The sequence below is a fragment of the Phyllobates terribilis genome, unplaced genomic scaffold (assembly GCF_046119375.1).
Source record: "Phyllobates terribilis strain yellow unplaced genomic scaffold, ASM4611937v1 Scaffold_3__8_contigs__length_932513732, whole genome shotgun sequence".
NCBI classification, from domain to species: Eukaryota; Metazoa; Chordata; class Amphibia; order Anura; family Dendrobatidae; genus Phyllobates; species Phyllobates terribilis.
In genome coordinates, this window is record NW_027362763.1 from 550,523,775 (window position 1) to 550,548,974 (window position 25,200).

Here is a 25,200-nt window from a genome sequence, read left to right on the forward strand (position 1 = left end):
AAGACGGCGAATTTGAAATTTCGCATATCTTGAATTCTAGATGGCATAGAGGGGGATTACAGTATCTTGTCTCCTGGAAGGGTTTCGATCCCGAAGACAGCTCCTGGGTAAGGACGGATGATGTCTCTGCTCCTAGGCTTGTTAAAGCTTTCCACAGGAGGTTTCCGGATAGGCCTGGGCCTGGAGGATCCAGAGGATCCTCATAGAAGAGGGGGTACTGTTAGAACCCTCCTGTTAGTTTTTTCTATCTTGTGTTTTGCGGTCACGTGACCATGTGCCTATATATTCCAGCTCCGCCCTTCTGGCTTTGCTGGACTTCAGTGTTGTTTGACTGTTTTGCTAGCCTGGTGCTTCGGTGCCTATCTCTGTCAGTTTGCTTGGTCCTCTGGGACCTCTAGTACTTTTTGTCAGTTTGTCTTCTACAACAATTTATGTTTAGGAGGGGTCCCATTTTTTGTCCCAGTCCTTAGTTCTTTTAGGGACCCCTCCTTTATTTCTATAGGTCTTCGTTCAGACTAGCCGTGGACTAAGGCGGGTCTGTTCACAAGGAACAGGCAGCCCGCTACATCGTAGGGATTCAGCTTAGTCTTACTGTAGGGACAGCTTTCTACTATCTTTCCTTAGCTCTTGTTGCAGATCATAACACAGTGCCCTGGAGTAAATGGCACACGCCTCTGCATAATATATGTCTGTTTTTTGTCTTGAAAAAGGTGCCAGTCTGGCGCTGAAACGCTGAAATCTGAAGATTTTTCATTCCAGCAGCACAGCTCTTATACCAGTGTTTTATCTACATTCTACAATATGTCTGTTTTTAGCATAGATCTGTGTTATAATTTATTCTGTTTCATTGCATTAATTATAGGTAACCTGTCGTGAGGCTCTGTCAATCCAACTAAACTCCATCCACTTTTGAAGTGGTGAAAAAAAGTACAAATCAAAAAAAGTCACAAAATATTGCTCAAATATATTGTGTACCATAATTAGCAAATTTGATATGCCCCCTTGTGGCCTAAAGCTCATACACTTCCACTAATGTACAAATATCTGGACAGTGACACAAGTTTTGGCATATTAGCTGTTTACCAAAACATATTCAAGACACAGTTATATAATCAATAAGGGCATAAAGTGCAGACTCTCAGCTTTAATTTGAGGGTATTCATATGCTAATTGGAGTAAGAGTTTAGGAATTACAGCTCGTTAATATTTTAAAGGGGCCAAAAGTAATAGGACAATTTTCTCAAAAGCTTTTTCATTGGCTGCATGGGCTATTCTCTCATTAACCCATCATCAATTAAGCAGGTAAAAGGTCTGATACTGATTCCAGGTGTGGCATTTGCATTTGGAAGCTGTTGCTGTGAACCCACAACATGCTGTCAAAAGAAAAAACAAAGGGGAACAGTTGAGAAAAACTACAACCTCAGGTAACACCTAACTATTCCACAATGTGGGAGCATGTGCTCCATAATTCATACCATGATCAAGTCAATACTGCACAAGATGCAAACCATTAATTAGCCTTAAAAAGAGAAAGGCCAAATGAGACTTTGATAAAAAAAAAAAGTCTAAAGAAGCCAGCCCAGTTCAGGAAAAGCATTTTTTGGACAGATGAAACTAAGATCAACTTATACCAGAATGTTGGGAAGAAGACAGTATGGAGATGGCTTGAAATGGCTCATGATCCAAAGCATACCACTTCCTCTGTAAAACATGGTGGAGGCAGTGTGATGACATGGGCATGCATGGCTTCCAATGGCACTGGGTCTTTAGTGTTTATTGATGATGTGACTGAAGACAGGAGCAACCAGATGAATTCTGCAATGTACTAGGCTATACTTTATTATAGTATTATATTATACTATTATATTTTAGTTCAGCCCCTTTAACTAAGCCTGAAAGTCTACACTTCGATAGCATCTCAGTTGTTTTATTTTAAATACAAAATAATGGCATGCAGAGGCCAAATCACGAAGATTCAGTCACTGTGTGTCCAAATAATTTGGAAATCCCTTGATTATACAACCCACAAAAAAATAATAGTTCTAAAAATTACCTGGCAATGGGATTCTCCTCGTCAGTATGATCATGGCAATATCAAACTTATACAGTTATATATATATATATATATATATATATATATATATATATATATATATATATATATATATATATATATATATATATATATATATATATATATTAGTGGTAAAAAGATGACTTGTGAGGGCTTGTTTTTTGAGCACTGAGCTGTAGTTTTTATTGATACCATTTTGGGGAATATGCAATGTCCTGATCGCTTTTTAAATTTTTTGAGAAGGTGTGAGGGAATGAATGGCTATGACTCAAACTGCAACTCTGACGTTTCCATTTTTTTTCTCTTTTCGTTATCTAACTTACAGTTTGATTCTATATTTTGATAGATTGAACTCCTACAGACAAAACAGTACTAAATATGTTTATTTTTAACACTTTTTAAACTCTTTATTTTTGAACAGGAAAAAATGGGGGGTGGTTTAAATTTTATTTTACTTTTTTTTTTTTACAATATATTTTATTACTTTTTTACTTTATTTTTTTTTTTAGTTATCTTAGGGGATTTCAACCTGCAATCGTTTGATTGCTCATTCTATACACAGCAGTACTACATTACATAGGTATATACTGAACAATACAGTATAACTGATGTTCTCCTACGAAGCCCAACCCGAGGCTGGACTTCACAGGAGGACTAAGATTACACCCATGGGGGTCTTAAATATACCTCCAGCTGGCATGGTAGCCAATCGACTTGATGGGATGGCAGGCAGGTCATTTAAATGCCGCTGTGAGTAACTGATAGCAGCATTTAAATGGTTAAGCTGGGAATGGTGTGGGCTCATCTTCTGAGCCCTCTTTAAATACCCCGCACACAACCTGTGATGAAAATGTATACCATAATTTGTTAAGGAGTTACGCACACAGCAATTCAACTATACATTCTACTATAGCAAGAACCCAGATGACTTCCGACTGAGATGCCTTGCTGTCAATGAAATTAACATTTACCAATGAGGTCATTAATCATATCACTAAAAAATAAAAAAAAAGCATAGTACTTGCATCTATACTCACAGTTTCCATAGAAATGTTCATCAAGAATGTAATGTACAGTAAATATGCACAAAGCCAATATCACTGCATCTCATTAGATGATACAGAAAATAGCATAAGGACAATACAGTAAGCAAACAACTGGGTAGCACAATTCTAATAGGCCACAGTCTAGGGGATGTAAACCCCAAAATCTCAACCGTTTAAACCAGGGGTCCTCAAACTTTTTAAACAGGGGGCCAGTTCACGGTCCCTCAGACCATTGGAGGGCCAGAATATAGTTTTTAAAAAAACCTATGAACAAATTACTATGCACACTGCACATATCTTATTTTGTAGTAAAAAAAAAACAATACAGGAACAAATAAAATATTTAAAATGAAGAACAAGTAAAGTTAAATCAACCGGTATTTCAATAGGTAGGTAACTGTACCCAATAGGCAGCATAGGTCCTCAATAGGCAGGTAAATGTCCCCAATAGGCAGCATAGGTCCTCAATAGGCAGGTAAATGTCCCCAATAGGCAGGTAAATATCCCCAATAGGCAGCATAGGTCCCGAAGAGGCAGGTAAACGTACCCAATAGGCAGCATAGGTCCCCAGTAGGCAGGTAAATGTACCCAACAGGCAGCATAGGTCCCCAATAGGCAGGCAAATGTCCCCAATAGGCAGGTAAATGTTCCCAATAGGCAGCATAGGTCCCCCATAGGCAGGTAAATGTCCCAAATAGGCAGCATAGGTCCCCAATAGGCAGGTAAATATCCCCAATAGGCAAGTAAATGTCCCCAATAGGCAGGTAAATGTCCCCAATAGGCAGGTAAATGTCCCCAATAGGCAGCATAGGTCCTCAATAGACAGGCTGTTTCCCCCTTATAATGCCCTATGCAGGCTGTTCCCCCCTTATTATGCCCCATGCGGGATTTCTCTTTCTCCCACCATATAATGCCCCATGCAAGATATCACTCCCCTGTCTTTATAATGCCCCATTTAGGATGTCACCCCCCCATATAATGCCCCATTCAGGATGTCACCCCCCCATATAATGACACATGCAGGATATCACTCCCCTGTCTTTATAATGCCCCATTCAGGATGTCACCCCCCCATATAATGCCCCATTCAGGATGTCACCCTCCCATATAATGACACATGCAGGATATCACTCCCCTGTCTTTATAATGCCCCATGCAGCACGTCATCACCCCCATATAATGTCCCATGCTGGATGTCACCCCCATATAATGCCCCATGCAGCATGTCACCCCCCCATATAATGCCCCATTCAGGATGTCACCCCCCCCCATATAATGACCCATGCAGGATATCACTCCCCTATCTTTATAATGCCCCATTCAGGAGGTCACCCCCCATATAATGCCCCATGCTGGATGTCACCCCCATATAATGCCCCATGCATCATGTCACCCCCCCATATAATGCCCCATTCAGGATGTCACCCCCCCATATAATGCCCCATGCTGGATGTCACCCCCCATATAATGCCCCATACAGCATGTCACCCCCCCATATAATTCCCCATTCAGGATGTCACCCTCCCCCCCCATATAATGCCCCATTCAGGATGTCACCCCCCCCATATAATGCCACATGCAGGATGTCACCCCTAATATTATGTCCCATGCCTCCATACATTAAAAAAAAAAAATCCAATACTCACCTCCCTCCTTGCCTGCTGCCGCTGCTCTACTCTGGTCCAGACTCCAGCGTCTCCGGCGTTGTCCCGCTCTGCGCTGCCTGTGACAGCTCAGGGGAGGGCGCGGTGGAAAGACGTCACTGCACCCTCTGACCTGAGACGTCACAGGGAGCGCAGACCAGGAAGACAGCGGATCTGCGAAGGCACGGGGAGAGGTAAGTATTGGGCTGCCGGGGCTCTGAGAAAGCGGGGGGAAGGGCGGGCTCTGACACCGCTCTCCTCGGCCCACAGCTCGGCGGGCCGGATAAAAGTCCTCCGCGGGCCGCATCTGGCCCGCGGGCCGTAGTTTGAGGGCCCCTGGTTTAAACTATAATGAATGTATAATGTGCAAGTCTCTTTCTGTGATAGTTATTTTTAACATAGTAGAAAACCAAAAAATTAACCCAAAACCCAATATGATTGTAGAAAAATATGTAATCAATTGGTTCAAACATTAAATAAATACCTTATTGACTAGACAAATATCTCTAGTTCTATCCTAATTCTAGTATATTGGTTTCATAGTATTTCTAACAAAGTAGCCTAGAGATGAACTATGCCACTGTATGGTGTCAGAGCCGTAGATTTTCAAACAGCTTCTTCAAAAAGGAAGAAGACTTGAATTCTCATTTCAGCTATTAGATGTAGTAATCCTACAAGTCAATATCGATCCTTTACCGGGCCTCGCCACATGACTTAGGACAAGAAGCCAAACAAGGCACTTCATTTCCATCTCCACAGACACGTGTTTCGGGATGTGTGCCACTCATGACTGCAAAGCAGGAGATCTGATTTGACTACGTTAGAGGCCATTGACTGTAGACCTAAGAGAGGAACATTTCTACTTTTCAATGGTGCAAAGTCAGCCTAAGGAAACTAATAGGCTATGCAATGCTATTTTCACCTAGAGAAATGAAATATCCTGCTTTGCACTGAAGAGGTGCAAGCACCCCAAAATGCACAAATGGAATGTCTGGTTTGCCTTATTTTTCCAAGTCACGTGGCAAGGTTCATTAAAGGATTGACATTGATATTTAGGATTGCTAAACTAAACGGCAGCGATTAGAGCTATCTTAGTCACTTAATTTCTAGTAGAGGAATTAAGTGGCGAGCAGTGTTGCCAACTTGACTTCTTATTAATTTTATGGACAGTTTTTAAAAAAATCATGGACAGACAATATTTTTTACGGCCACATTGGAAAACCATAAGTACTCATTGTGATTATAAGCGATGCATGTCTCCAGCCCACAATTCTGATATGAAGATATCGGATGTATTCACTGAAATCTGTAAAATGATAACTATAATCAAAATAATCTGTATGAGCTTCTTTACCTTAAAAAAAAATAAAACAAACAAACACGGACGCCTTACATTTTTTTTACGAACAGGTAAAAAAGTGTCATATTTTTACGAACTGTCCTGGAATTTCTGGATGGCTGGCAAGATGAGATCCTGAGTGGGAGACCGTTACAAAGCCTATTGCCCCTTACCCCTCCACCGCAGCTGAGCTTTATACAAAATTGTTAATTTCAATCCATACTGAAATATTGATGTATTGCAGTATATAGGACAAGCAAAAAAAAAAAAGCAAATTCAAATAAAAAAACAAACAAGCAAATTCAAGTTCCCTAGGAGGGCATTAAAAAAAGTTAAGCATTACAAAAAAGCTTTTAAAATATTAAACGGTTAAAGAAAATCAAACAAGCTAAAAGTTTAAATTTCCTTTTTACTAATACAAAATAAAAAAAATAAAAAGTAAATTTGAAAAAAAAAAAAACCCCTCCCCTCCAACCTCCCTTTCTTTCCCGTTAATATTATATTTTTGAACAAAATAAGTACAGTAAAGAAAATAACGGCAAAAATCCTAAAGCCCAGACTTACGTTTTTTTTCCTTTTTTTTTAGAGGCTGCACCTCCCAAAACAGAGAAATAAAAAAGTTAGGGGGTCTCAAATATTGGTGACAATTTTTTTCTGACAATTTTCTGAATTTAATGAAAAGAATGAATAATAATAAAGCATAAGTATGGTTTCGTCATAATCATATTGACTTGGAGAAACAAGTTGCCAGGTATTTTTACCACACAATGAAATCCATAAAAAAACAAAAAAATAATGGTAGAGCGGAGGGTTTATTTATTTATTTTTCTTAAAAACTTCACCTCCCTTTTTTTTCCTTGCTTTTCAGTACATTAAATGGCAAATTGAATGGTGACATTCAAAACTACAACTCATGCCCCAAAATAAAACAAGTTCTCATATTGGTATGACAGCTGACAGAATCCTGTATAGGAGGCGCTGAGAGGGTTAATAGGACCGATATATGGGTCCAGGTTTGTTAAGAATGATTAGATGAGATAGATGGAACTAGTCATTCTCGTCCTCCAATCCAGGAGGTGCAGCTGGTTTAAAAGGGCAGCTGAGCTGTTAATTCCTGGTCTGGGAGTAGAGATGCAAACACCTCTGGTATTTGGGTCTGTGTATGCAAGGTGGAGGACCTGTCTAAGTTGCTTAGACTCTTCAAGGGGCCGAGTATTGGACTTTGAATATTGAGCAGCTGAACCGCTCTGTTTCTCATACTGCTGTATGGACTCTTTGCTTTGTTATTACTTTCTGCTGGAAGTTTATGGAGTTAATAAACTTTCCTGTGCCTGTGTGAACGCTGCCAACTACCAACAAGCTAATTCCCTATGAAGAATAAAAAGTTATAGCTCTTTGGAAGCATGGAAGGAAAAATAAAAGTGCAAAAACAAACATTTGCCCAAGCAGGAAGTGATTGAAAGATTGAAGGGTATATTGATCCATTTAAACTGCCTTCTCACACTGTGGCAAAAAAGTGGCTGAAAGATGCAGCTGCACTGAATCACTGTGGTCCTTTAAGGCCATGTGCACACGCTGACTATTTGGTCAGTATTTTACCTCAGTATTTGTAAGCTAAAACCAGGAGTGGGTGATAAATACAGAAGTGGTGACGTGTTTCTATTATACTTTTCCTCTCCTGATTTTGGCTTATAAATACTGAGTTTAAATACTAACCAAATACTGAACATGTGCTTGTGGCTTAACTGCTCCTTAACCTGGTTTTTCGTTACATATTGTACTTCATGTTAGTGGTAAATTTTGGTTGATATGATTTGCATACATTTGTGAAAATATCGAAAAGCCCGCATAGCACCCTTTGATGAAAAAGATTGGGTTAATCTCCGAAACGCATAAGGGTAGAGTGGAGGACTCAGGCTTCCATCTCTCTGTGGACTTGTGACATCACACGCCGCTGCCATTCTCCTGCACGCAGTTGCATCTCGGCGGGCTTGCCACCGGCTGGGGCTTTCCGCGTGCCAGCACCGCTAATCGGACTCACTCCTCACTGCACCTTCGGACTGCAGTTCCTACAATCACAGCGGATCCGGACTAATCCTCGGCTCAGTGAGTGTTTCGAGTCCTTCTCCTCCTGTCTCAGTTAATAATAATGCTGTTTTATTGGGACTTTGAATATGAGAACTCTTGGACTGAATAGCTAGCCTACGTATCTGTACTTTGGTATTGGGGTCATCATTGTTTTATGTGTCTTGCCTTCAGTTATATTTAAATTATTAGTGCTTCATGTACACCATACTGGTTGGTTAGTTATATATGTTTTTTTCCCGCTATATACACTATATGCACCAATTTATTGATAGTAGCACAACTAGTTTGGTAGTAGACCTTTACAAGCTCTGGGTACTCAGCCTATGGTATACATTTGTACAGCTGGCATTCAGCTTTCTAATTTGTTTTTATATAGGGTCTGATCAGAGTGATTGGGACAATCCCTAAGGGGACCAGCTCAATAGGGATTTTTTTAACCCTTCAGTTGCTACACAGGAATTAATGCAAAGTGGAATTAAAAAAAATATATTAAATTTTACATCCAAAATCTTGCTTTAGCCCCAAATTTATCACTTTTTCAAGAGGTAACACCAAAAAGTAGACCCCACATATTGTTACACACTTTCTTACGAGCACGGTGATACCCCACATGTGGTAAAAAATTTCTGTTTAGACAAACGGCAGGGCTCGGAGAAGAAGGAGCAATATTTGAATTTTGGAACACAAATTTGGCTGAAAGATGGCGAGTGTCACATTTTGCACAGCCCCTAAGGTGCTTAAACAGCACAAACCCCCCACAACTGACCCCAGTTTGGAAACTACACCCCTCAAGGATTTTATCCAGGGGTAGATTGAGGTACTACACAGAATTTGATAACATTAGGTCATCATATTGAATATGTAGTCAATAGTATTGAGCGCAAGTGCTTGCAACTTGAGTATTGTGGGTGGTCGAGTGACATGCTCGAGTCCGCGCCTCGCATGTTTCCAGTTGTCTAAAAGCCGTAAAACATGCGGGGCATGGACTCGAGCATGTCACTCGAACACCCATGATATTCGGTGCATACCCGAGCACCTGATGCAAACTCAAGCAGCGAGCACTTTGCCCGCAACATAAATCATCATATCGTCATCAATTAAAAAAAGAAAATTTGAAAAATCCCTCACCCCAAACCTAAGCCTAAGCCCAACCCTAACCACAACCCAAACCTCAAACCCAACCCTAACCCCAATTCTAACCCCAAACCCAATCCTAACCCTAAATCCAACCCTAACCCCAACCCTAACACTAAGCCCAATTATAATCCCAACCCTAAGTAAACTGTAACCCCAACCCTATCCCTAAACACAACCCCAACCCTAACCCCAACACCAAACCTAAGCTCAAACCTAACCCTAAGCCCAAACCTAACCCCAAGCCCAACTATAATCATAAACCCAATCCTAATCCTAAATCCAACCCTAATCCTCAGCCCAAACCTAACTGTTAGAACCCTCCTGTTTGTTTTTTCCATCTTGTGTTTTGCGGTCATGTGACCATCTGCCTTTATATTCCAGCTGCGCCCTTTTGGCTGTGCTGGACTTCAGTGTTGTTTGACTGTTTTGCTAGCCAGGTGCTTCTGTGTCTATCTCTGTCAGTTCGCTTGGTGCTTCTGGGACCTCTAGTACCGTTTTGTCAGTTTATCTTTTTGTGTTCTGCAACAACTTTCTCTGTTTAGGAGGTTTCCCATTTTTGTTCCAGTCCTTAGTTCTTTTAGGGACCCCTTCCCTTTATACATTAGGTCTTCGCTCAGGCTAGCCGAGGACTAAGGTTGGTCTGTTTGCTAGGAACAGGCAGCTCGCTACATCGTAGGGATTCAGTTTAGTCTTACTGTAGGGATAGCTTTCCCCTTCTTTCCTTAGTACTTGTTGCAGATCATAACACTAACTCCAAGCCCAACTCTAACCCTAAGCCAACCCTAAGCCCAACCCTAAGCCCAACTCCAACCCTAAGCCCAACCCTAACCCTAAGCACAAGCACAATCCCAACCCTAACTCTAAGCCCCACCCTAACCCCAACCCTAACTCTAAGTGCAACCCCCAACCCTAACACGAACCCTAACCCTAAGCCCAACCATATCCCTAAGCACAACCCCAACCCTAACCCTAAGCTCAACTCTAAACCTAACCACAACCCCAACCCAAACCCTAAGCCAACCCTAAGCCCAACCCCTATCCTAACCACAACCCCAAAATTAAGTGCAACTCCAACCCTAACAATAACCCCACTTCAATCCAAACCCCAACCCTAACCCTAAGCCAAACCTAAGCCCAATCCTAACCCCAACACCAACCCTATGCCGAATCCTATCTCTAAACCCAGCCCTAACCCTAAGCACAGCCCCAACCCCAACCCTAAACCTAACACCAAGCCCAACTCTAACCCTAAACTTAAGCCCAAGCCCAACCCTAACCCCTAGCCCAACCCCAACTCTAAGCCTAACCCTAACCCTTAGCCAAACCCTAAGCCCAACCCCAACCCTAACTGTAAGAATAACCCCAACTCTAAGCCCAAATGCAACCTTAACCCCAACCCTAAGCCCAACCCTAACCCTATGCTCAATCCTAACTTTAAGCCCAACCCTAACCACAACCTCAACTCCAACCCTAATCCCAACTCTAACTCTAAGCTCAACCCTAACCCCAACCCTATGCACAGCCCTAACCCCAAACCTAAACTCAACCCTAAGGCCAATCCTAACCCCATGCACAAGCCCAACCCTAACCACAACCCCAACTTTAACCCCAAGCCCAATCCTAAGACCAACCCCAACCTTAACCTTAAGCCCAATTCTGTCATGCTACTGGCATAGCACTGCTGGAATCCAGTGGCCAAAGTAGCACAAGCAAGAAATGGCAGGCAGTAGTAGAAGTTCTTGCAAGTAGCAGAAGGAGTTGTAGCTACAATCCGTAGAGAAGTGGGAACAGTCTGGGTAAGAGTTCTCAAAACAAGGAGCTGGAGACTGAACTAGACTAAACAGCTAGACACAATACTCAAGTAATGAGTGAGGGATCCACGTCGCTTTAAGTAGGCCCAAACAGGAGCAAGATGGATTCCACAGGTTCAGAATCTGTCATCTTAATAAAAAACAATTGCAGGACACAACAGCAGCCTCCAGTGGTAAGAGGTGAAATTGCAGTATAATATCAAGGTGAACAATAGCAGCCACTAGTGGCCAAAATGTAGAAGGACAACAAGAATTGTTACAAACCCCAACCCTAAGCCCAACCCAAACCCTAAGCCCCAGGATCTCTGCAACCCCCCCCACCGCCCCCTCCCGGTAGCTGAAACCTCAGAGATTTTCAGCTATACACTATACCCTTATTCCAGATCGCCATTTTATAATGGCGATAAGTGATTAAGGCCCCTTAGCGGTCGCTGTTTTAATGAATATTGGCGGTCCTTAAGGGGTTAAACAATTACCTAATGTTGGGGGGAAACTTTTTTTTTACAGTAATTAGGATGTGGTCATTTCAAATTCTTCTGTAGTTTACATATTTTCACCAACACAGCATGTGAATGCAAGCTAAAAATGTACAGCATTTATAAGCACACCTGTCTGTGCAGAAGAGAGACAGTTACTAAAATGGGGTAGAATCAGTTGCGAGGTACAGACATATTCTAGCCAATTCCTGACAGTCACAGTGGCTGTTATATAGGGTATTGGGAAAGGGGTGCGAGAGAGTTACAAATTGTATATACTGACAACACAACCATTAAAAAGGTTGTCTGTTAGAAAATAAATATTTTAAGCAAGGATTTATTAAAAATAATAAACATAGGCATACTCGCCTTCCAGCATCCCCGCAGATCCAGCGTAGGTTGCTCCGGAAGCGGTGCCAGAAGTCATTAGCTGCAGCGGTCAGGTGACCAGAAGAACGACTCATCAGATGTAGTGTAAGAAAAAATCTTATGGCCAAGAACTACTTGTACATAATGCATGGGAGGGCAATTAGCAAATAAATCACAGTGATTTATTTATGCTGATAAATAATGTAGTCACGACAAACAGTTAGAACCTGGCATTAACTAAAGATTCAGCTAATGAAGATTACATACGGGAATCAGATCACCTTGTTAATGATACTAAGCACAAATGGTATCATGATAACCTTTTCTGAACGCCTAGAGGAAATACCTACAACGATAGGTAAAGTTTGTGCTGTGTTGAGTGCACATATGTCTTCAATTGAAAGCAATGCCGCTTGCCAGGTCTGAGCAGATCACAAGTCTGAACACCCAAAGGGGTGGAATTCTGTTCCCATAGCTACATGTCAAATAAATAAATGAGATACCTAGGGAAGCTTCCACATTCTTGTGGTCTGATTAAGTCATATTTACCGTATGCTTGTATAAAAGCAATTGAGCTTTAACTGCAGGCCCATAACAAAGTGTTCCATGTTTCCACACCCATATGACACTGTTAAAGACATTCAGAGTGGAAAAATACCCTCTGCTATATTAATGCCTTAGAACATTACATACGAAAATGTAATCCGTCATTCTTTCCCCCCGATGAGTTCCAGTATAATTCAGCCATTAGATGTGCATATAAGTGAATGTGCTAACATAAAGCGCAACCGTAGATAAGCCCAAGAGCTTAAACATCTGTGTGTTCATTTTACATGTCAAATATACTAATAGGTTACACAAACCCCAGGACAGCTTGACATCATGCGACGATTTGACATTCAATCTGTCAGAGTTGTATAAAGGGTTAATCCAGCCAAAATTATCTTGTTACAATCTGCAACATTGGTATTTATTATAATATATCACTTCAATGCTTCAAAAAATAAAAGCAACTAGGCAACAAAAAGTAAATGTTTGGCAGCTGGATCAGGGGCAATCAACAGGTCACCATGGCAGTTCTCAAAATAAGGCCATGTTCACACATTCAGTATTTGGTCTGTATTTTACATCAGTATTTGTAAGCCAAAACCAGGAGTGGGTGATAAATACAGAAGTGGTGACGTGTTTCTATTATACTTTTCCTCTGATTGTTCCACTCCTGATTTTGGCTTACAAATACTGATGTAAGATAATAACCAAATACTGAACGTGGCCTAAGCTATATAAAGGGTTTTAGAGTAGATAGTGAATAGCATATAAAAAGAAAAAAATATACATTTTTAGAAACATTTTTTTCTGCATTCCTCCATTAAAAACAAATAAATCACTAATTTGTAGTCGCTAAATAAATCTACAACTATAAAAAAGAAATTAAAAGCTAAAGATTTTTGTAGTAGTAAAAGCAAATAAATATACTGTGCTAAAAGGCCAAAATGGTCTGTTTTATTAGGGGTATAATACATTTACCTATAAGTTAAATGCCAACTTAAATGCACCCTAAAATTCTAGCTAAACATTTTACAACTTACCCTTCAAAACTAAGTAGTAAATTTGTAATTTAGAAACATTAATAAAGAAAGGGTTATGGGTCATCGAAGGAGCAGAATGTAAAGTATCTATTTACTGACATGAAAATATATAGAGCTGTGAACTATTTACTGCTGTTCAGAATTTTGGATTACTGACCTTGCACTACCTTTCTATGAGATGACTCACACTGGTTCTTAAGCAACTGCAAGCTAGCGTACTCGCTTTACCTTTTGTCTCACACATCCATTCACACTATGTCGTGTAGAAATTCTGTTTCTCTTTTACGATTGCCACAGCATAAAATATTACACTTTGAAGAGAACCTCTCTCCCCCACAAACTATTGTAGGCTTTATTATCCCTTAAAATTATCTGTGGCAAACAATCAGTTCGCAAGTTTCATATTTCTAGAGGAATTTAGAAAATAAAAAAGGGATCGGATTGGTTGTCAAATGAAATATTAGCAACAATGGTACTTTGTATTAGGCATTAAAACAATTTTAAGGATGAGAACAATTATAAAAAGGGTTGATCTAAATTTGCTATAATATAATGGATTCCACATATTGATTATGTTAGCTAGATCTTGCAACAAAAACACCAATTTCTTGCAAACTGCAAAAGTTATACCTGGTTTACATTGGCTGTTCCTTGGATCATTCATTTCCTGATAATTGGGCAGTAAAAACAGGATGTAAGTCACCCATGAATGAGAAAAATACTCATCTGTCAGGGGAAATTATCTTTTGATTTGATTAAAGGGAACCCGTCAGCAGGATTTAACCCCTCAAACTATTTATAAGTGCATTTAGTTATTTCAGAGACAAGGACATCAATATCTTTATATGGCCACTCCGTTACTAAGAAATTAGCGTTTGAATTGATATGGAAATGAGGCTGTAGATCTGAAGCCTCTGTCACTACAGCTCTATTACTTACCCAGCACCGCCTCTTCCTGCTTGACTGACCGCCACTATAATGTGCGACTTCAGACAAAGGAGCAGTCAGTAAAGCACGAGTAGGCGAGACAGGGAATAGAGCTGGAGTGATAGAGGCTTCAGATCTACCATAGTCTTTTAGAACCATTTGCATATCGATTCAAACTCTGATTTCTCAGTAATGGAGGACTGGACTGGTCATGTAAAGATATTGCTGGATTTGTCTTTGAAATAATTACATGCACATATAAATAGTTTGGGGGTGAAATCCTGCTGACAGATTCACTTTAAAAAAAATAATCATTCTTGGCAGGAACAATGGCAGCCGATGCGCACAGAACAATCTATTACTATTCACTCTGTGCATATCTGAAGTGTGGTCATCCTGTTCAAATAGGCTATTAATTGACCGTCGATCGGAAAATAGGTGTTTAACACTGACGATCGTCTAGTGTAAACCTGTCTTGAGTCATCTTGAAATACAATCTGGTCAAGGTAAACTACTACCAAATTGTAATTTTTCATTAGAAAAATCAGGCAGCCAAGGCAGTCTGAAACAATCCAAGACTTTATTTTTGGCTTATATGCAAAAAAATAAAATATTTGGGCACCACGTTTTACATAAGATTGGGTGCTATCCAAAAACACGGGAAAGAAATGCTAGGCAATACCATAAAAAAGAGAACAGATGTGTGATATAGCATTTCAAATACACACAAAAAATATTACACAAACAATTATGCATCAAGAATTTAAATTGCATATTACTTTAAAGAAAAAAACAATCCAAAAAATAAACAAATATTTGAAAACTGTATTCTGTAGTCAAACCCAATAAAATATGTGGCAAAAGGTATTTTACGTAGTTCCCTGTGTCATTCCAAGAAATGAATTCACGAACAATTTATCTGACGCCAAGAAATCTTTGTTCATATCTACTATATAGAGATACATATTAATATTTGATTGTCATTAAACAATACTTAAAGTTTTCTTCAATAAAGGGGTTGACCACTTTTTTTTGCTTAAATGCATGTGTTTTGGGCTAAAAAAAATAAATTTTTGCAATTAGGTTTAATTAAAAATTTTGCACCATGTGACATCTACAGGCTCTGTCGTGCACTGTCTATTGCTGGCTACAGAATGAGTTAGATCAAAATCTGCCAGTGAGCTCGTTCTGAAAGCCTGATCATAGTTTGTAACGCTTTTATCTGTCTTTTATGAGCTCATATCTGCTGTTTTAAGACTGAAGGCAACATTAAACTCAAATGTACCGGGGAACAAATAGCCTACATAATTCAAATGAATAATAAAAGTCTATTGCAAAAATTATTTTTTGTCCCAAATACACAAATTTAAGTAATAAGAATGGACCCAATTGTTGACAACCTCTCAATAATGATATTGAGTTTCCTATATAGTACAGGAAAAAATAGTACTGGTGAGATCTGTGGTCCGTGTCCGTAAGCCATCCGTATGTCCGTATGTGACATCCGTGTGGCATACATGTGACATCCGTGTGTCCGTATGTCCGTGTGACACGTACAGGCGCCTGGGAAAAGCAGTACAGTTCGCACTGATCCCAGGCAATGACGGGAGTTGTATTCAGCTCCCACTGAGTAGATACAGTATAAAATGAAAAATTAAATAAAAAAAATATTGTGGGCTCCTACACCATTTTCATAACCAGCAGAGGGTAAGCCAACCACTGGGGGATGATATTACTAGTTAGGGAAGGGGCTATTAGCCAAAAATGTTCCCTGGCTATTAATAACAGCCCACAGATCTGTGATTAGCGTTTACTGGCTAGATTACAGGGGGACCACAGAAAAAATTGACGTAGGGTCTTCCTATAAAATCTTATCAGCAAAAGCTAAACAGAGAGCTGTGCGCTGATATTAATAGCCAGGGAAGGGGCCATGGATCCTGGCCCCCTCTGAGGCTAGTAACATCAGCTCTCAGTGGCCTCAGAAATGGCGCATCAATAGGATGTGCCAAATATGGCTCTTAGCCTCTGCTCTTCCTACTTGCCCTGGTTCGGTGGCAAGTTGGGTAATAGGGTTGGAGTTCATGTCAGCCTTGTATTGGCAGCTGACATGAAGCCCAGGGGTTAGTAATGGAGAGGCGTCTATAATATGGCTCCATTACTAACCCCATAGTAAAAGTTTGCAAATAAACACAAAGTCTGTAAAAAACACTTTATTTGACATAAATGTCCACACATTTAATTTAAAATAAAAAACAGTTATACTCACCTAACACCTAATCCACAAAGCCATTGTCCCCTATGAAAAAAAAGCTAATTTATACTCACCTAACACCTAATCCCAGAAGCTATTGTCCCCTGTAAAAAACAAACAAAAATAAAATAACAATATCCCTCACCTGTTCAAAGTGGAAAAAATCCATAGTGTCACACGCCGTAATCCATCTGTGCAACATTTGCTCTTCAGCATGAGAGGTGGCTTGAGGCCACCACTCATGCTGAAGAGCTGGGGAGAATGACTTCCTGCAGAGAGAGCGGGCACATGAACTGCGGTGACCTCAGTGAGATCATCGTAGTTCACTGTGACAAATTTCTCATGGTGTGGAGCTGAGCTCACTAAGTTCAGAACAGTTTACTGTGAAGTTCACATATATGTCAGCTGAACAAGTATTTGACTAAAGCCCCCATACATTATAGACAGCTGTTCCATCATTCCGCTGGCAGCTATCTCAGCCAACTCTCCCATACATAGGAGCGCTCACTTTGTTGAGCGCTCTTGTCTTCTCTATAAGAGAACTGCTGCTAGACATCTCTGGCAGTGTGCTTATCTTTTAGAGAACAAAAGGATCCATAGTCCGAAATTGGACATGCTGTATCCTTGTCTCCCTGACAATCATTACACTGTCGGCCGAATCTGTCGTCTATCTCCGGGTTCGGTCAACTTTAGTGTAATATGTGTGAGTGACTTAACTGCTATCTAAACAGTATGTGAACTCTTAGGGTATGTGCACACAAAGTCTTTTAGATATCTGCAAATCCTGTGTTTTTTTCAGTCGGAAGACTATTTAGGACACACTGATGTCTTTTTTTGTTCTAAGGAGGCTGTTTTTTGCTTCTTTTCTGACATCTTTTGAGCACCGTTTTTTTTTTAATTGAAATTGTAATGAGTACTAGTGAGTGGCTTCCTAGTGGTAGCCTCACGAAAAATGGTTAGGTTGCCTATTTTAACCGCTTTGCGTCTTTGAAAAGACCTGAAGTGGTTAAAAGAAGCTCAAAAGACTGAACATATGCATAGCAAATCTGCCTTAAATAGATGTGTGCACATACTCATAATTTGACCTATCAGAAGGGTGGCATGACCACTGAAAAGTGCCTAGGGCAGAATGAATGCCAAATACGGAGCTGGCTACGTGCACAAAAACTTTTTGCTGAGTTTTTGGAGAATTTCTGTCAGTTCCCCGACATGCTTTAGAGCATATTTGCACTCTCTCTGTATAAACAATAATGGCTCATCTCTTAAAACTCTGCATTGTGCAGTCCCAATTGTATGTAAATGTGTAAAGAAATTTACAACTGGTGGTTACCTAGTTTCTCAATGAAACAAATCAAATCAAATTTAAAAAAGAGTTATCAGACTATGATTAACTTTTTAACTCGTGTTTCTATGTTGAACATATATTTGATAATACTTTAGTGATTTTTAATGCTGAAAAAAAATCTCAAATTTTAAAACTTTCACTTAGGCAACTAATAATAGACTTCTACCTTCTGTTTTTTAAAGATTACCGTACCTTTTGGCAGTTGTCCAGTCAACATCATTGGCATGGCTATAAAGAAATGTTAACACTTACACATAAATAAGATCCACAATGGGTGATAGGTAACAGCTCACCTCCTCCCCCCTCCCTGCACAACGACCTCTGCATAATTCACGTAACATGCCTAGAGATCTCTCCCATGATCAATGAGTCACCTTTAGATTACGGTTTCCTATGTCAATGTGGCTACTGAAAAGAATATTGCTGAATGCTGTTAAGAAGGTCACACATGATGGCTGACATGTAAGAAAATAATATTAATAAAAAAAAGTACAGTTAGAAAATAAAATCAGATTAGAAAACAAGAATATCAGCATCTGTTTTTAATTCTTAAAAAATACATATATCGGTGATACATAGGATATCTGCAGCACACTATTTTCCAATATTTCACACCAGATAAGTATATATATGTTACCGGTAATAAACTTAACTCCTTCACTCCATGTCCATTTTCAGTTTGTTTTTTTCTCGTTTTTTCCTCTAAGAGTTATTCTTTTTTTTTCTTACCAATCTAGCCATATAAGGGCTTATTTTTTGCGGGACAAGTTGTAGTTTCGAATGTCACCACTTATTTTATCATGTGATGCACTGGAAAGTGGGAAAAAAATTCCAAGTGTGTTGAAATTACAAAAAAAGTGCAATTTCACAATTGTTTTTTTGGTTTCTTATTTACCATGTTCAAGATAAGGTAAAACTGACCTGGCAGTATGATTCTCCATGACAGTACAAATACGCAGATACTAAACATACATACTTTTTTTTATTTAAGTGGTGAAAAACAATTTGGAAATTCGTAAAAAAACAAACAAAAAACATTTTCATGTGTCGCTGTTTTCCCGAGACCCATAACATTTTAATTTTTTGGAATATGGGGCTGTGTGAGGGCTTATTTTTTGTGCCCTGAGCTGAAGCTTTTACAGATACCATTTAGGATAGCTTTTACAGATACCATACAATGTTTTGATCGCCTTTTATTGCATTCAACTGCAATGTTGCGGCAGCCAAAAAAATGTAATTCGGAGTTTCGATTTTTTTTTTCTCATTATGCAGTTTACCGCACAGATTAATTTATTTTATATTTCAATAGAGCAGACTTTTACAAACACAGCAATACCATATATGTGTTTTGTTTTTTTTCTTAATTGGTTTTATTTTTAATGTGGTAAAAGGGGGGTGATTTGAACTTTTGTGGGTTTATTTTCTTCATATTTTTAAATACATTTTTTTTTTACTTTTTACTATTTTCAATAGTCCCCTTAGGGGACTTGAAGCTGCGATTGTCTGATCGCTTGTGCTATATATATTGCATTAACACAAAGTACATTAGTAAGGAGAAAGTGAGAAAGTCAAGATCTCCTATGAACGCCAGCCACAGGCTGGCTTTCACAGGAGGATCATAATTAAGGCACGGGGGTCTTCAGCAGTACCCCGGCTGTCATGACAACATATCGGTGCCCCGCGATCACGTAATGAGTGTGCCGATGGGCAGGTGGAATGACATGCCGTCCCCTGCCGTCTTGTGTTAAATGCTGCTGTCAGAGATTGACAGTGGGATTTAACAGGTAAACAGTCACAGGTGGAGAGGAACTCCCCCAGCGGCTGTTAAGAGGCACATGATGGCTGATTAAATCAGCTGTCATGTGACCAGAAAGAGCCCGCATCAAAGTCAGGGAGGTGGAATATGACGTACCGGTACGACGTATGTCGGTAAGGGGTTAATAAACCCCATGAAGTTTCATATATTAAATTACAAACATAAGATTCTAAGAAACTTTGAAATCACTTACCATTCCATGATTTAGCCAGGGTGGAATAAAATTATCCAGCAGCTTTGGGTAAACAAGCTCTCTGTCATATAAGTAGATAACCCAGAACATGGTCACCACAAACTGAAAAAAAAGGGGAAAAAGGGTAAACAAACATGTCTATTAATGCAACGTATTCAAATTCCGCTTTAGAAATTGCTAATTTCAGTCCATGGTCATGTTTAATGGTTATTTGAAAACCTATGCAACTCTAAGAAGGTATGGAAAGCACATTCTACAATCAGCATTACTGTTCTGTCATGAAAATGGTCTTATTATATATACTGTACACAGACCAATCATTTCAGGTATACAGTCATAGCTGAAAGTGTGGGCACCCTTGAAATTGTTCCAGAAAATGTAGTATTTCTCCCAGAAAATTAATGCAATTACACATGTTTTGTTACACACATTTATTTCCTTTGTGTGTATTGGAACAACACAAAAATGAGAAAAAAAGGCAAATTAAACATAATTTCACACAAAGCCCCAAAAATGGGCCAGACAAAATTGTTGGCACCCTGAACTTAATATTTGGTTGCAAACGCTTTTGAATAAATAACTGCAATCAATCACTTCCTATAACCATCAACAAGCTTCTTACACCTCTCAAGGTCTCTCATATTTGAAGGGTTCCTTATCCCAACAGCAATTTTAAGATCTATCAATGGAATTTAGATCTGGATTCATTGCTGGCCACTTCAGAACTCTCCGGTGCTTTGTTTCCATCCATTTCTGGGTGCTTAGTGAAATGTTTCAGGTCATTGACTTGCTGGATAACCCATGACCTAGGACGCAAATCCAGCTTTCTGACACTGGACACTACATTGCAACCCAAAATCATTTGGTAATCTGCAGATTACATGATGCCTTGCACACTGACAAGGCACTCAGTGCCAGAGGCAGCTAAATAACCCCAAAACATCTTTGGACCTCCAACATATTTGACTGTAGGTACTGTGTTCTTTTCTTTGTAGGTCTCATTTCGCTAAACAGTAGAATGATGTGCTTTTCCAAAAAGCTCTATATTGGACTCATCTGTCCACAAGACGCGTTCATAGAAGAATTTTGGCTTACGTACATTTTGGCAGACTGCAATCTAGCTTTTTTATTTCTCTGTGTCAGCAGTGGGGTACTCCTGGGTCTCCTGCCATAGCGTTTCATTTCATTCAAATGTCAATGGATAGTTCGCGCTGACACTGATGCATCCTGAGCCTGCAGGACAGCTTGAATTACTTTGGAAATTAATTGGTGCTACTTATGGACCATCCGGACTAACCTGCGTTGCAACCTTTCATCAATTTTTCTCTGCCGTATATATCCATGGAGATTAGCTACAGTGCCATGGGTTGTAAACGTCTTTAATATGTTGCGCACCGTGGACAAAGGAACATCAAGATCTCTGGAGATGGACTTGTAACCTTGAGTTTGTTGATAATTTTCAACAATTTTGGATCTCAATTCCTCAGACAGTTCTTTTCTCCTCTTTCTGTTCTCCATGCTTAGTGTGGCGAACAATGCACACAGGCACACAATGCAACGCTTGAGTCATCTTCTCCCCTTTTAATCTGGTTTCAGGTGTGATTTTCATATTGCCCACACCTGTTACTTGCCACAGGTGAGTTTGAACGAGTATCACATGCATAAAACAAAATTGTTTACCCACATTTTTGGAAAGGTGCTAACAATTTTACCTGTCCCATTTTTGGGCTTTTGTGTGAAATTATGTCCAATTTGCATTTTTTCCTGTTTTTTTTGTGTTGTTCCAATACACACAAAGGAAATAAACATGTGTATAGCAAAACGTATAATTGCAATAATTTTCTGGGAGAAATACTTAATTTTCTTGAACAATTTCAAGGGTGCCAACACTTTTGGCTACGACTGTAATTCCTGAATTATTATATTTTAGCACTGTGATTGTCATTTCCTTTCTAAAATGTACTCTGTAATCCTCTGAAATCTCATTTGTGTGTTACATTTAAAATGCATACCTTAGACCACCATTTACATTTTTTGTGCTGGATTTATATATGGAAAAACTCTGCTGCGGACTAAAAATTATTACATTTACTTCTCGACATCCTATAAATATGGTTATCATGAGCGGCAGGCAGTAGCTACGTTATGGTTCTTTGCGCCATGGATGAGGGTAAAACAGCAATCAACACCGATTGTGCCATACAAATTAGTGCACAGGTTAATGTTCTGTCATTACAGATTCATGCCAGTACATTAGTGTAAAAAAATAAATAAATAAATAAAAATATTGATTAAAACAAAACTGGCTGCAGTGACTGCAATTCAGATACATTATTTCATGGGAGTTTGCGGTAGTCTGAAATTGACATTCTGTTTCACTAAAAGCAACTATGGCCTTGCCCTTCAACAATGCTTTATACTACATATTGTTCAGACTGGCTACTGTGTTTAAATGTAAACTTGCTACAAGGCAACCTTGAAGGAAATGTATGGATAGCAGATATTTTTTACAGCAGAGAGATTAAAAATGCAAACAACTGAGACTTCCGGGGGTGGGGCATCTTGCATGGCTGCATTTTACAAGACCTCCAGATGGATGACTGATCAATCCAGCTAGTGGCTTGCGAAAATATTAACCCCCCCCCCTTGGCTTTTCATTGCAACCTGTGTTTAAATATCTTTGTAGTCCGATTTGTGTGTACTAAATAGTCTTAGTTGGTGAAGTGAAGTGAGAAAAACATAGGCATAAATTAAATTTTTGGGATCAAATAACTAAAAATTGCCATGTACATATGTATTCACCCCTTTTGCTATGAAGCCCCTAAAAATTTCTTGTGCAAGCAATTACTTTCATAGGTCACATGCTTAGTGAAATTAAGTCCACCTATGTGCAATCTGCTTGTCACATGGGCTGTCCGTATATACACACCTTTTCTGAAAGGCCACAGAGGCTGCAAAACTATTAAGCAAGAGGCAATACTAACCAAACAACTCCATGAAGACCAAGGAGATCTCCAAACAAGTGAGGGACAAAGTTGTTGAGAAGTACAAGTCAGGGTTGGGTTATAAAAAAAATATTCCAATCTCTGATGATCCCCCGGAGCACCAACAAATCAATTGTCATCAAATGGAAATAACATGGTATCCAACAAAGCTGCCAAGACAGGGCCACCCACAAAAACTCTCAGTCCTGACAAGGATGGTATTAATCAGAGAGGCAGCATAGAGACCAAAGATAACCCTGAAGGAGCTGCAGAGTTCCTAAGCAGTGACTGGAATATCTGTCCATATGACCACAATAAACTGTATAATCCATAGAAGTGTCCTTTATGGAAGAGTGGGCAGAAAAAGCCTTTACTTACACACAAAAATTGTAAAACTAGCTTTGAGTTTGCCAAAAGACATGTGGGAGACTCCTCAAATTTAGGGAAGAAGGTGCTTTGTTCAGATGAGACCAAAATTGAACTTTTTGGCCACAAAGGTAAATGCTATATACGGCGCCAAAGCAACACAGTTCATCACCCCAAGAACACCATCCCCACAGTGAAACATGGTGGTGGCAGCATCATGCTGTGGGATGTTACTCAGCAGCAGTGACAGGGAAAAAGATCTGAGTCGAGGGGAGGATAGATGGTGCGAAATACAGGAATATTCTTGAGCAAAACCTGTTTTAGTCTGTCAGTGATTTGAGACTGGGATGAAGGTTCACCTTCCAACAAGACAATGACCTAAAGCATACTGCTAAAGCAACACTTGAGAGGTTTAAAATGTCTTGGAGTGGCCTGGTCAAAGCCCAGACCTTAATTAAATTGAGAATCTGTGGTCAGACTTGAAGATTACTGTCCACCAGAGAAAACCATTTAACTTGAAGGAACTGGAGCAGTTTTACCTTGAGGAATGGGCAAAAATCCCAGTGGCAAGATGTGGAAAGCTCATAGAGCTTTGCCGCTGTAATTGCGGCAAAAGTAGGCTCTACAAAGCACTGACTTTAGGGGGGTGAATAGTTATGCACACTGAAGTATTCAGTTATTTTGGCCTATTTGTTATTTGCTTCACAATAAAAAGAAAACCAAATGTTCACAATTGTAGGCATGTTCTTTACATGAACTGATGCAAAAAACAGTGAAATTTCAAGTTGTGAGGTAGCAAAACATGAAAAATGCCAAGGGGGTAAATACTTTCGCAAGCCACTGCTTCTCTTACTCAAACCAGCTGAAAACAAGAGATATCTACATAAGAAGGTCTGGTCTTCCAAAGGAGCTGAATATTTCATAGCCCCAGAATCCTAGTGCATAGTTTGCACTGCAACACTGCCTACTTGGTGCAGCAGCAAGTCTGTCTTTCCAGAAACATCCCTGGCACTCTTGACCCACTACAACTGCAGCCAAGTGCACTGCACATTGAGAATCACCTGCCTGCAAATTCATTCTGATGGCTGGGACTAGTGATCTCAGGCTTCACAAGGGACATCTTTCAGCCCCTAGACCAAAACTGCTGTTCTCCGGACAGACATTCCCTGCTTCTGTACCGATCAAGAACCTCTGAACAGTGAGTACAGCAAATCCCAGTTTTCCTCCTGCTTGCCTGGCCATGTTCTATGCTGTAATCTACAGAGAAGTAATAACATCCTGAGATCTCCAGACCAGTGACCAATACAGGCAACGGCATTTCCTGAACTTACATAAATTCAATCACCTCGCCTCACCTGCCAACTCAAGAGGAGAGTAAATGAAAAGGAGAATGGGTGAGAGATCTTTCATTTTTTGAATCACTGCTGTTGGTAACATGCTATTCTTCTGAGTTGTTAATGGCGCATGTTAATTTAGCTCCTATGATTCATTAATATGAGAAATTGCTCTCTTTACATTTAATACATCCTTTTCGATGACCTCCTCACAATCATTGAGCCCTAAATAGCAATGGGCATGGAAAAATACTTCTCAAATCAATAAAATTCACCTCACTTAGTATCGCAAATGTCAAACAGATCTACCGGTTTGGGAACACCTACATCTTCTACCCTATAAAACAAAAAATATAATGCAAAAATAATAAAGGTAAACAACTACTGACAAAGCCTCAGATGCCAACATCAT

The 25,200-nt window shown here is 39.7% G+C and overlaps 1 protein-coding gene across 2 annotated transcripts in view; it reads right to left on the reverse strand.

Moving 5' to 3' along the window:
• The window catches only part of AIG1 (androgen induced 1), a 431,317-nt gene that overhangs the window by 249,661 nt on the left and 156,456 nt on the right, over positions 1 to 25,200 (reverse strand). For both annotated transcript variants that reach the window (XM_073673244.1, XM_073673243.1), the window contains one exon: positions 20,105 to 20,206. In XM_073673244.1, the coding sequence (XP_073529345.1) occupies positions 20,105 to 20,206 (102 nt within the window). The remainder of the gene's footprint in view (positions 1 to 20,104; positions 20,207 to 25,200) is intronic.